Source organism: Budorcas taxicolor, chromosome 16 (assembly GCF_023091745.1).
Source record: "Budorcas taxicolor isolate Tak-1 chromosome 16, Takin1.1, whole genome shotgun sequence".
Lineage (NCBI taxonomy): Eukaryota > Metazoa > Chordata > Mammalia > Artiodactyla > Bovidae > Budorcas > Budorcas taxicolor.
Genome location: NC_068925.1, coordinates 68,376,971 through 68,390,062, shown reverse-complemented (window position 1 = coordinate 68,390,062; position 13,092 = coordinate 68,376,971). Strand labels below are relative to the sequence as shown.

Here is a 13,092-nt window from a genome sequence, read left to right as displayed (position 1 = left end):
GTTGTGTCCAACTCTGTGCGACCCCATAGACGGTAGCCCACCAGACTCCCCGTCCCTGGGATTCTCCAGGCAAGAACACTGGAGTCGGTTGCCATTTCCTTCTCCAATGCATGAAAGTGAAAAGTGAAAGTGAAGTCGCTCAGTCATATCCAACTCTTCGTGACCCCATGGACTGCAGTCTACCAGGCTCCTCTGTCCATGGGATTTTCCAGGCAAGAGTACTGGAGTGGGGTGCCATTGCCTTCTCTAGGAAAGAAGCTAAGAAGGCCCTAAAACTGGCTTCTAGAGTCACCTGATCTTGGCCAAAGAAACAAAAATTTCCAGCTCAATGTAACTGGGCTTTGAGTTGAACATTTTATCTATAGGAACTGGAGGTAAGCAATATAAAAGCACTACTTTGCTTAAGCTATACCTCTCTGTAGGGGACCTAGTGCACTTTAATGTACAGGGGTAGACAGCTGGTGAAGCATTCAGAAGGCCTAGTCCCCGCCTCCTCTCTCAAACTCCTTACAACATGAGACACAATTAGCAATCATTAACACTATTCTTAGTGGCAGTCCTATTTACATGTTATTTACAGAAAACTTACAAATGATTTAAATAAACATTTGGGTAAAAAAGTTGCAGGAACATTACATTAGTATCATATACTTTAAAACATGAACACCTAAATAAAAGATACTTTTTTGTAGAAGAGCAAAAGTGAAGTATAACTCGTTCCGAGACATCCTCTTCTGTGAAATTCCACAGTCTCTTTTTATTCACAGATTTTTCCACAGCAAATACTAGCTGAAAAAGAGGAAAACACAATTGAACGCAAAATAAAAGAAGAAAGGAAAGTGCAGAAAAAGACAATTATAATAATCCTAAGGTCCCATTTAGCTTTAAAATTTCATGGTCCTATCATTAAATTTTCTTTCTTTCAAAAGAAAGAGTGCAACTGATTATTAATCATTTGAATTCCATTTTTAGAGATAAATAAAAATTGGGTATTAAATAAAAAAACATAATTCACTGTCATTAATGATCAACTGAACCCAATTTGGGGCAACTGAGCTTCCCAGGTGGCGCTGGTGGTAAAGAACCTGCCTGCCAAGCAGGAGACGTAAGAGACACAGGTTCGATCCCTGGGTCAGGAAGATCCCTGGAGGAGGGCATGGCAACCCACTCCAGTATTCTTGACTGGAGAATCCCCTGGATAGAGGAGCCTGGTGGCTTACACTCCATAGGGTCAAAAAGAGTCAGACACGATTAAAGCGACTTAGCACGCATGACTTAGCACCCATGCAACATTTAAGTGACGTATGAAGATTTTATTTAATTAGAATGAGAAATGACAAGTGATTTCTAGCCTAAAAAAATGGAGCATATAGCGCATTTGGCCTTTCTTATTTAAATGTCACCAAAAATGTAAGGCAATATACAAGGGTACATAAAATACAGACTAACACAAATCATAAGTGAGAAAATCAGAAATAAGGACATAAATCTATGCCACAGGTAAGAATGATAAAAATGCATACTTGATATGGGGAGAGGGTTCATAAATTTAGCTCTAAGCTTTCTAAAAACACTGTGCACGAAGAAACCTAATCTGTTCCCTAATTCACATGGTCCATAAGCTAAACAGTTGATCAGAATAGGCACAACTTTCTTGATAATGATATCAAAAGAAATTTCTTCAAAGACAGGATTATGTAATACAATGAATAAAGCTCTCTGCAATGACCTTATGGGAGACTGTGACAAGTTTTACAAGCTTACTTCATAGCATATCCTCAATGCAGGCCAATGGAAAGAAAGAAACTAAAATGCTACAGTTTCTGAAACAGAGCACTTCTAAAATCTTCTATGCTTCTTAGAAACAAGAGATACAGAAAGCAAGAAGAAGGAGGATCTGTCTCTCTCTAGCACTGAGCCGTTCAACCCAATGCAAATCACAAAATGATGCACAGCAGTGGACATAGCTTACATTTCAAAATGCCAAATAGGGTGAACAACTGTGAAAGAGGTATACTTATTTAAAATGGTAAAAATGGTACAAGGTTGAATAGCTTGCCAGGGGGAGGGATTATCATCTCTTTCTTCCTTTACTCCCATAGGTACAAATATCAAAGGTTTGAAGGTGGGATTTTTGATAGGAGAGAAAGTCACAAAACTGGAAGAATCTGCAGCATCTGGATTCTGAGCAGTACGCTTTTTACTAAAGAAAGGGTTTTGGGGATTCTGGTGGGTTTTGCACGTCTCAAGATAATGAGGTCCCCTTCTTTCTTGGGGTGGAAAATAAATTTGTGAAGGCTTATCTGGATTTTTAAAAGATATTTATTTGGTTGCTTTGGGTCTTAGTTGCCCTGCAGCCTGTGGGATCTTAGTTGCCCACCCAGGTATCGAACTTGCATCCTCTGCATTGGAAGGTGGACTCTTAACCACTGGACCTCAGGGAAGTCCCCTTATCTGGATCTTGAGTACTAAAAGAGATGCAAGCTGGCTGTCCAGAGCTTGCTTCAGGTTTGGGCTTAACGGGAAACAGTTTGTGGACCCTTATATTTACTGGTAAACTATGTTACCCAATTGACTGACACTGGAATTAAACAAAAGTAAGTGATTTGTGATAGATACTCTGTCCAGAAATAAAGAATAAGTGTCTGATTGCCGTTACTTTATGTCTTATTCTCAGGATCCTGAGAGAACTGAAGAGATGAAGAATTACAAAACATTAATTTCACATTAAGGTAATCACTTGGAGCTAAATGGGAGTTCTAGCAAAATACTGCTATTGCACAATAAAAATTGTTAATCCTCTATAACTTGTTTCACAATAGTAAAAAATTATCTTTAAAATAAGGAATATTTTTAAAATATATAGCTTTGATTGAAAATATATATTGACATATATTACAAGATACTAAGCAATTGGGTGGAAAAGGCTGTTTTAACATAATCTCATCATAGAGAATTAATCTAAATGTGTCTGCTGCTGCTGCTGCTGCTGCTGCTAAGTCACTTCAGTCATGTCCGACTGTGCAACCCCATAGACGGTAGCCCACCAGGCTCTGCCGTTCCTGGGATTCTCCAGGCAAGAACACTGGAATGGGTTGCCATTTCCCTCTCCAATGCATGAAAGTGAAAAGTGAAAGTGAAGTCACTCAGTTGTGTCCAACTCTTAGTGACCCCATGGACTGCAGCCTACCAGGCTCCTCCATCCATGTGATTTTCCAGGCAAGAGTACTGGAGTGGGCTGCCATTGCCTTCTCCGCTAAACGTGCCTAGGATCACTGTAAACATATACAACAATTAAGATGTAACTTTAAGAATGTTTGATATTTCAGACTTACTCTACGCAGGGTATTTTGAAATTCACTTCCCATTTCTAAAGCTGTAATAATAAATACTCCAAGAACTACAAGTCCCCCTGGTAGCATCCTGGATACCTAAAAACAGAAATACAGCATTAGCTAACAAAAGCATTTGACATTATATGCAACCTGTGTTTGAGAAGCTAAATATTAGATCAGTAAATGCCTACCTAGTACCAACTATATGCACAGCACTGAGATGAGGGCTTTGAAAAAACGGTTAAAATATTGAGAAATGGATGATAACCAAGTTGAATGAGGTGTCAATCTTCCTAGAGTATTCTAAACTTTCTACCTTAAAACTACCTTATAAATAAAACCATTTAATAACGACACCCTTTAGTTACAGCAATAAACGAACTTCTTTCTCAAAAGATCAAAGACTGAAATCTCTACTGAATTTTTCAGTGACTTCCACTATCAGCTACATAAACAGATTTTATCTTAGGCTGGTATTCTAGACTCTTTAAAACCTGATAGATCTGATATGCAGAGCCTCATCTGACACTACTTCCCATGAAATATTCAAGCATCAATCACAAACTTCTCACTGTTCTCCACACATATGGCTAGGTTTTCTAACTCTGTATCTTTCACTCAGCCTGGAAGGACTTTCTCTTGTACATCTACATGTCGGAACTCTACTGCACACCTCAAAGTCAGCTTGAGGAAGCTGTCTTCCTCGATCCTTTGATCTTCAAACTCATACAGGATTTCACTCCAGTTTTCCCATGGAACTTATCTCATGAACCTGTGCCATGGTTATGTGTGTACCTTATTTGTTAATCTGGGAGCTCCTTAATAGAAGAACTTAACTCTCAACTACCTCTGTATTCCTCTAATATCCAGCAGAGTCTGGGATTTGAAGAGAGGGAGTACAATTTAAAAATCCATTGTTTCCTATTGTTTAGATTTATCTCAATTTAAAAAATCTTATTGATATTGGTTATTTATATTATTTACAGCTTTTCCATACGCTTAAATAATAAATGGTTAAAAATCCTAGCAAGTTTCTGTGTCCACAGGATTATCTGCTTATAATAAATCTCTTGAAGTGGATAACCAGGCTAAAAAGTTATACATCATTTTTCAGGATTCTGACACATACTACCAGTTTGTCCTTTATAATATCTAATTGTCCTTCCATCTGATTGTGGCTAGTTCCTCATGCCACAGGTATTGCTTCCTACCAGCTATACTCAAGAGATCAGAGTGCTCTGGTTATCTTTTATGTACTTAATGTATACGCAAAGTTCTCTGAAAATTAGATACCATAATCTAACTCCTAATATATTTGTATTATGTCTGCTGATGTGGGAGAGCTGGGTTTGATCCCTGGGTGGGGAAGATCCCCTGGAGGAGGGCATGGCAATGCACTCCAGCATTCTTGCCTGGAGAATTCCATGGCGAGAAGAACCTGGCGGGCTATACAGTCCATGGGGTCGCAAAGAGTCAGGCATGACTGACAACGAAGCACACAGCACATGTTTGCTGATAGCTCCCTCTGATTTCATAAATTCTAAATACTATAGAGACACAGCTTGACCTACAAAAGCAATGAAATTTTCATATTTAGCAGGGAGAACCTGCATATCTTTTCAAAATCATAAATAAACAAAATTAACCATTTCTTTTGAGAGGCAAAAAGGCTATACACTTTGCCCTATAAATTTTATGTTTATAGATGCATATAGATTTTTTAACCATTAAATATTTAATATTTCACTAGAAGATCATATTAAATATTTAATGGATTAAAAAAAAACCTAAACACTACCTCCCAAAATAAATGCAGATAAACAAGTATGTGTGTTTGAAGATTTAAAGCTAAATGGAGAAGGAACTAATTCTATTTTTACCTTACTTTAACACTGTTCATTGGATGATATAATCCAATTCACTTTTAAGTGAATTTACTTATTGTTTCCGTCACCCACCCCAAATCTGTTTCTTCTTTGTGTAATGGCACCACCACTTTCCTGGACACCCTGGAAAAAAGTCTCAGTAACCTTCTTCTACTCTCACAGTCTTTACTGCCAGTCTAGTTGGTCACTAAATCATCTTAATACTAGCTCTTTCTCTGAAATGTTTTGGCAATGAAGTTTAGCCCTCTGCTTCAGTTTGTTTATTCATCCATTCACTTATCCTTTATTCTGGTGTCTCATCACAAACCATGGGAATACTATGCTTGGCACTAAGGATACAGCCGTAAGCAAAAGAGACATGACCCTTGTCCTCATGAGGCTTAAGGGTCTAGTCACTAGGTAATGTCATCTTTTCTTGAACTATTACTATAATTATGTTTTCTGCTCTTTCCAATCTCCCTACTCTCCATTTGCATTGTACTAAGGCACTGAAATTACTTTCTCAATTATTGGCACATCAATCCTCCAAATAGGGAGCTCTGAAAGTCTACCGCAGAGCTACTGGCTCCCAAATGAACTCCTCCCTTCCCAGGATGACTGACACTTCAAACCATCCATAAACTCACCCCATACAGTCTTAAGTCTAAACACATTCTTTAATATACACCATGCTTCAATTATACCCAGTTACCTGCTATTCTAACACACCGTTAAATTTCATGCCTTTGGGTCACTTATTCACACCTTTGTGCATTCAATGTCCTCCGTGACTTCTACTAGCAAAGTCCTATTCATCTTTAAAGTTCAGAGTCTTCTGTGAAGCTGTCTGAATCCAACCACTTATAGGTATTTGTTCATCCCCTACTCTATACTCCTATAATACTGTTCTATTGAATCTCATTTGGTAATAATGTTTTTCACTCTGGTTAAAATGTAAATTCTAAGGACATTAAAAAAATTTTTAACCGTCATTTTACTTTCTCAGTACCTAGCTTAAGTCTTTAAAACAATCTGACCAGCAACAATATTATCAATAACTAGTATTATTTTAAACTATAGAAAAATTAGAAATAAGCTAAATTAAAAAACACAACAGATAAAAGTCAACAATGGAAAAGCATAGCATAATAAGCTCAAAGGTTTTCAAGTCATGTTGCCTGGGTTCAAATCCCAGTTTCACTACCTGTTATATTAATCTTGGGTGAATTACTTAACTCCAAGTAAGAAAATGCTTTTTGAAAAACTATATACAAGTAATCAACAACAAAAGAATATAATCGTGAATGAAACACAGCAGAAAATTCTCCTAATTTTTGGTATACTATTCAAGTTTTGAAAACTTAAGAATGAGTACTCTGAAACCCTAGTCTAGTAACCTGAGAATAAAGTATTTTTACTTTGTTAGGAAACACAAACTTAACTAAATAAGAGACAAACATGATGACCTGGTGGGCATGTTCTGTGGCCCATTCTTCATCCAAGTTATCCAATTTGGCTTTGGAATGTTTGGGGCTCTCATTCTGTTCTCCTTTGGGTGGTGTTCTCGTGGCAAGAATCACATAATCCTTTTGTGAGGAACACTTAAAAACAAGTTAGAAAAGCTTACTAGAGGGAAATGTCACCGAGGAATGCAAAGCCTTCATGATATGCAAAAACTGAGCAATATTCATAGCAGCTTAAATTGTCAACACCTGTGTTATAACGGAATGAATCTACAGGGAAACCAATTTTGATGGACAGCTCTACAGCATTTACCTCACGTGTTATCTTTCAATATATTTAATACTAGCTCCTTATTTATTTGGCATCATGAATACAAACCGTGTAGTGGTCCTTTAAAATGGTTTACTAGACGACGGAAAGAACTGCATTTTAAAAATGTGTTTATTTATTCTTGGCTGCGTTGGTCTTCTCTGGTGTGCGTGGGCTTTCTCTAGTCGCAGTGCACAGCCTTCTCAATGCAGTGGCTTCTCTCACTGTGTAGCACGAGCTCTGGAGCAGAGGCTCTGCAGTTACGGCACACAAGCTTAGTTGCTCTGTGACATGAGGGATCTTCCTGGACCAGGGATCAAACCCCTGGCCCTTGCATTGGCAGGCAGATTCTTAACCACTGGACCACCAAGAAAGTCCCCTAAACTGTACATAAACTAAAAGATGACATGTTTGGTCAATTTTCTAGTTAATTTATTTTCTAAGTAATCTCAACAGATTAGATAATTCAACAAATATAAAATCCCTGGAAAATAAAGTAAGAAATGACCTTGTGCATCTTACTTTCACTGAAACAACGGTAGTGGGGAACTTGCTCATGTGGTCCACAGAAAAACAAAGGGGGTGTAGGACAGATAACTGAAGTGTTATTAGATGGATGTTCCTCAGTTTTAATAGCAATTAAATGCTAACCAAAAGTGGGAATCCTGAAGATAAAATTGGGGAAAATTTACTAGCTCAGACTCATTACAGTGAAAATCTCCTACAAAGAAAGAGTAAAAGTACAAGGTAGCATGACGTTATCCTCACACATGACCTGAAATCCTAATTGTTAGTGTTACCCTGGAACAGAAAAGAAAAAATGGAAGAGAAATTATTTCAATAAACATTATTTCCAGAATGTTACACTGAAATGAACACTGGGAACAGGTAGGCTCTGATTAAGAAAACTCTTTGCTTTCGTAAAATCTATGATTTTGAAAAGAAAAAGAAACTGACTCTGAGAATAGGAAACAGGCAAGCCTGAAAGCTTGAGGGGAAGGAGAGAATAGGGATGAACCTGGAAAAAAAGAGAAAGAAGCAAGTTGAATACTGGCAGGAATGAAAAGGCAGCATGAAGAGAGAGTGGAATTCTCCCTAAATTGTGGGAGATTTACATGTGAGATGGCAGTTTTGCTGAGAAACGGGCTACGTGCAGTAAGGCAAGTCTGGAAAAAGGTATTTCTCCCTGACCTTTTACCTTTACTGATTACATCTCTGACTTTTCTTCTCTTCAGTTTTTAAAATAAAGGGAAGTAAAGATCCTTAAATAAAGGTTTCTAACAAAAAGAATCCCATATTAGATGTTAAGTAACCTGAATCTAAAAGAAGTTCAGCCAGAGAGGCTATCTGGCTGTCTGGTGAGAAGCCTCATGAGGCTTATGAGAAATCAGATTTGTGAAAACTCTTTGAATGTACCCGTCTCTCAGGGCTACACTGACACTAACTAAGCACATTCAGAATGATGTTGAAAACGAGAATACCATGAAGGGGTATGAGCACATGGATTCTCTGCAGAGTGCATTCTTTCTAAGTAGACAACATAGGATATCCAATTATAAGAGAAAGCAGCTTAGGAATGTGCACAGAATCAGAACAAGGAACGTTAATTATGCAACTTAAATGTTCCAAAACATCATGCTAAAATATCCAGGAGGAAACCTGTCCCAACAGACTTTTATTTGTTATTAGGCCTCAAAATCAATCCTTGGAACATAGTGCACTCTCCCCAAATAGACTGAAGATGGAAGCAGCCAGTGCGCCTGCGTGACTCTCTCTGTCTGTTCACTGCTGTGTACTGCTGACAGTCCTCCCTGCTGATTAACACATCCTCCCATCAATCATAAAAAGTCAGTGGGTGCTTACGCTTTTTAAAGTAATTCTCCAAACAGTTGTTCCATTTTGTGTTGCTTTTTAAGACTTAACTCTAAGAGGAAAATAAAATCTAATTTCCAAATTTCTCCCAGTCCCTTCCTTCCCTCTCCAGTCAATCAATATTAAAAAAAATATTCAGTAAATGAGTGCCATGGTATGTAATAAAATATATGAGCTGTATTTGTTACAGGTCTGAGATGAGACAAACCCAAAATAAAACTGTCAAAAGCTACTTGTAAGGAATTCGACAACCTGGAATTAAAGATTAGAGGGGAGTAAAAATCACTTTGAAAAGACAATGAAATGTGAATAATCTGGTCAGTAAAATTCTAATTTTGGAGTTTTTACCTTATAAGTTACTTTTACATTATCAAAAGGGAATGTGTTCTGACTTGGGCAAACCTGGGTTACAGTCTTCTTCATTCCATCCCTTCATCACCTAAGTTGGGTTTACTACTAAAGGGAATATTTTAACTTTAAAGTAAACAAATTAGTTTCATCAATAAGTGCACAAGAAAAGATACATACCTGTCCTATTAAAAGACCAGAGACAAAAGCTTTTTCCTGGAGATTGATGTTTGAAAGATACTGGCCAACAGTCTCTTCTACAATGTAGGTTCTTCCCATTATTAAGAACTAATTCAACTTCCTAAATTACAAGAAAATATATACAGCATGTTTAGGCAAAAACCAGACTTTGCAATGGCTTTTCTTATAGGGGTAGTATAGAGAAACTGTACTAACCTGAAACTGTATTAATTCTCAACAGAGAGTTGCAGGAAATGACTCCCAATCAACTACAGTTGACATGAGCAATAAGCCTAGTCCCATATCTCAGAAGATATGGAAAAGGATATGGCAACCCACTTCAGTATTCTTGCCTGGAGAATTCCACAGACAGAAGAGCCTTGTGGGCTATAGTCCATGGAGTCGCAAAGAGTTGGACATGACTGAGTGACTATCACTCACATATCTCAGATAAAGAGAACACAAAACTAGTAAGCCACACACCAGATTTCTTATTGAAATCGACCACCCCTTGGTTGTATCATCTTTGGTAATTTACTGCTTAGCCTCTCTGTGTTCGTTTCTAAAATAGAAAAGATAATAATTTCTGAGGTGCTCAATGGGAGCTAAGGAGAATCAAATTTATGCATTCAAGAAGCACACTACAGAGACATGCTATGTGCTAAAAACTGTGCTAAACTGGGATGGCACAAAGATGAATAATACTTGGCCTCTGCCCTTGAGTGACTCAGAGTACAACTAGAATGATGGAAGTAAACAAAAGCAACGTAATAATAACAAAAACATGCAGAGCTTTCACTCACGTAAGGCACTGTTCTAAATATTTAACATATGGTGACGTTTAATATTGACACACACACACACACACACACACACACACACACACACACGTACACAAGAAAAAAACAAAAAAAGACATGATTCCAAAAACCTAAAAAGAGCCATAGAGACTCTGAAGAAACACAGTAGCAGCATTCTGAATATAGGTAATAGTCATTACCTGCAAAGAAATTCCAATCTTATTCAAGGCAACAAAGCCCAGGCAATTCTAGAAGTGCTGGGGTGTCTTATCTAACACCAGTAAAATAAACTGCTAATCACAATGATTTTGCATTATTCTAAAACTAAAGCCCAGAGAATTGGTTCTGGTTTGAAATGGTCTATTAGATTATCTATTTTGTTTTATTTTGTTTTGTCTCAAGATGCATTAAATTTCTTTATAGCTCTCAGATTTGCACATATATTTGCTAAGTCTAGAACTATCCATCATTAGCGCCTCTATAAAGTTAAGGGGCTTTCCACTTTTAGCTCCTTCAGTTCAGTTCAGTTCAGTCGCTCAGTCATGTCTGACTCTTTGCGACCCCATGAATTGCAGCACGCCAGGCCTCCCTGTCCATCACCAACTCCCAGAGTTAACTCAGACTCACGTCCATCAAGTCAGTGATGCCATCCAGCCATCTCATCCTCTGTTGTCCCCTTCTCCTCCTGCTCCCAATCCCTCCCAGCATCAAAGTCTTTTCCAATGAGTCAACTCTTCACATGAGGTGGAAAAAGTACTGGAGTTTCAGCTTTAGCATCATTCCTTTCAAAGAAATCCCAGGGCTGATCTTCAGAATGGACTGGTTGGATCTCCTTGCAGTCCAAGGGACTCTCAAGAGTCTTCTCCAACACCACAGTTCAAAAGCATTAATTCTTCAGCACTCAGCCTTCTTCACAGTCCAACTCTCACATCCATACATGACCACAGGAAAAACCATAGCCTTGACTAGATGGACCTTAGTCGGCAAAGTAACGTCTCTGCTTTTGAATATGCTATCTAGGTTGGTCATAACTTTTCTTCCAAGGAGTAAGCGTCTTTTAATTTCATGGCTGCAGTCACCAACTGCAGTGATTTTGGAGCCCCCAAAAATAAAGTCTGACACTGTTTCCCCATCTATTTCCCATGAAGTGATGGGACTAGATGCCATGATCTTCATTTTCTGAATGTAGAGCTTTAAGCCAACTTTTTCACTCTCCACTTTCACTTTCATCAAGAGGCTTTTTAGTTCCTCTTCACTTTCTGCCATAAGGGTGGTGTCATCTGCACATCTGAGGTTATTGATATTTCTCCTGGCAATCTTGATTCCAGCTTGTGTTTCTTCCAGTCCAGCATTCCTCATGATGTACTCTGCATATAAGTTAAATAAGCAGGACGTACTCCTTTTCCTCTTTGGAACCAGTCTGTTGTTTCATGTCCAGTTCTAACTGTTGCTTCCTGACCTGCATACAGATTTCTCAAGAGGCAGGGCAGGTGCTCTGGTATTCCCATCTCTTGAAGAATTTTCCAGTTTCTTGTGATCCACATAGTCAAAGGCTTTGGCATAGTCAATAAAGCAGAAATAGATGTTTTTCTGGAACTCTCTTGCTTTTTCCATGATCCAGAGGATGTTGGCAATTTGATCTCTGGTTCCTCTGCCTTTTCTAAAACCAGCTTGAACATCTGGAAGTGCACGGTTCACGTACTGCTGAAGCCTGGCTTGGAGAATTTTGAGCATTACTTTACTAGCATGTGAGATGAGTGTAATTGTGTGGTAGTTTGAGCATTCTTTGGCATTGCCTTTCTTTGGGATTGGAATGAAAACTGACCTTTTCCAGTCCTGTGGCCACTGCTGAGTTTTCCAAACTTGCTGGCATATTGAGTGCAGCATTTTCACAGCATCATCTTTCAGGATTTGAAAGAGCTCAACTGGAATTCCCTCACCTCCACTAGCTTTGTTCGTAGTGATGCTTTCTAAGGCCCACTTGACTTCACATTCCAGGATGTCTGGCTCTAGATGAGTGATCACACCACTGTGATTACGCAATTCTGTGTATTAAACTCTCTTCTACTTTTCATGCTATTCTACTCCTTTCCTTCTGCCCTAAATAATTCTTAATTCTGACAAGAAATAACAATGGTAGTCACTCCAAGGTAACTTTCTAATCTTACTTTTTCTAGTGCCATACACTAGCCATGTTAATATGTAAGAAACTGAATGCAATAGGAAGATGAGAATCTTTGGGTTTTGAAATCTAGTTGACTGCTGGATTTTCTTTTCCTTTAGTGCTCCCTCAAATATTTAAAATGTAACGAATCATACTAGACTAAAGGGTAATACTAAAAATGCAGATCTTCTCTTACATAGTTCAATTTTTCCTGAAATGCTGCATATCAGCAGAAGCTTTGGAAGTGGTTCAAAATCAGATTGAAACCATTCAACTTTCCTGGAGTCTAGTTTGTTAGTCTTCAAAATAAAGAATTTGGATCATAGCACATCTGAAAACCTAGTTTTAGAATCCTGTAAGTCCAAATATAGAACATCTGTGTTTTCCAAACAGTAGATCAATAATGATGATATTTTGGACCCAGGACATAATACCGGCTTCGCAGATAACTCAGTGATAAAGAATCTGCCTGCCAAGCAGGAGTCATGGGTTCCATCCCTGTGTCAGAAAGACTCCCTGCACAAAGAAACGGCAGCCCACTCCAGTACTGCCTGGAGAATTCCATGGACAGAGGAGCCTAATGGGCTACAGTCCATGGAGTGGCAAGGAGTCTGACATGACTTAGCAACTGAGCACATTTGCAAGACATAATACAGTACTGCACATACCAGGAACCTTATTTAAAGTGCTTAGAATATTTTAAGGTTTCTTTGGTGGCTCAGATAGTAAAGAATCTGCCGGCAATGCAGGAGACC

General features: G+C 38.4%; 1 protein-coding gene across 1 annotated transcript in view; it reads right to left on the bottom strand.

The window, feature by feature from the left end:
• Positions 1-13,092, bottom strand: part of ODR4 (odr-4 GPCR localization factor homolog) — a 36,931-nt gene that overhangs the window by 22,982 nt on the left and 857 nt on the right. The window contains exons 2-5 of the mRNA XM_052654056.1: positions 9,374-9,494; positions 6,667-6,801; positions 3,336-3,431; positions 683-789 (exon numbers count right to left, since the gene is read on the bottom strand). Of these exons, the coding sequence (XP_052510016.1) occupies positions 683-789; positions 3,336-3,431; positions 6,667-6,801; positions 9,374-9,472 (437 nt within the window). The 5' untranslated portion in view covers positions 9,473-9,494. The remainder of the gene's footprint in view (positions 1-682; positions 790-3,335; positions 3,432-6,666; positions 6,802-9,373; positions 9,495-13,092) is intronic.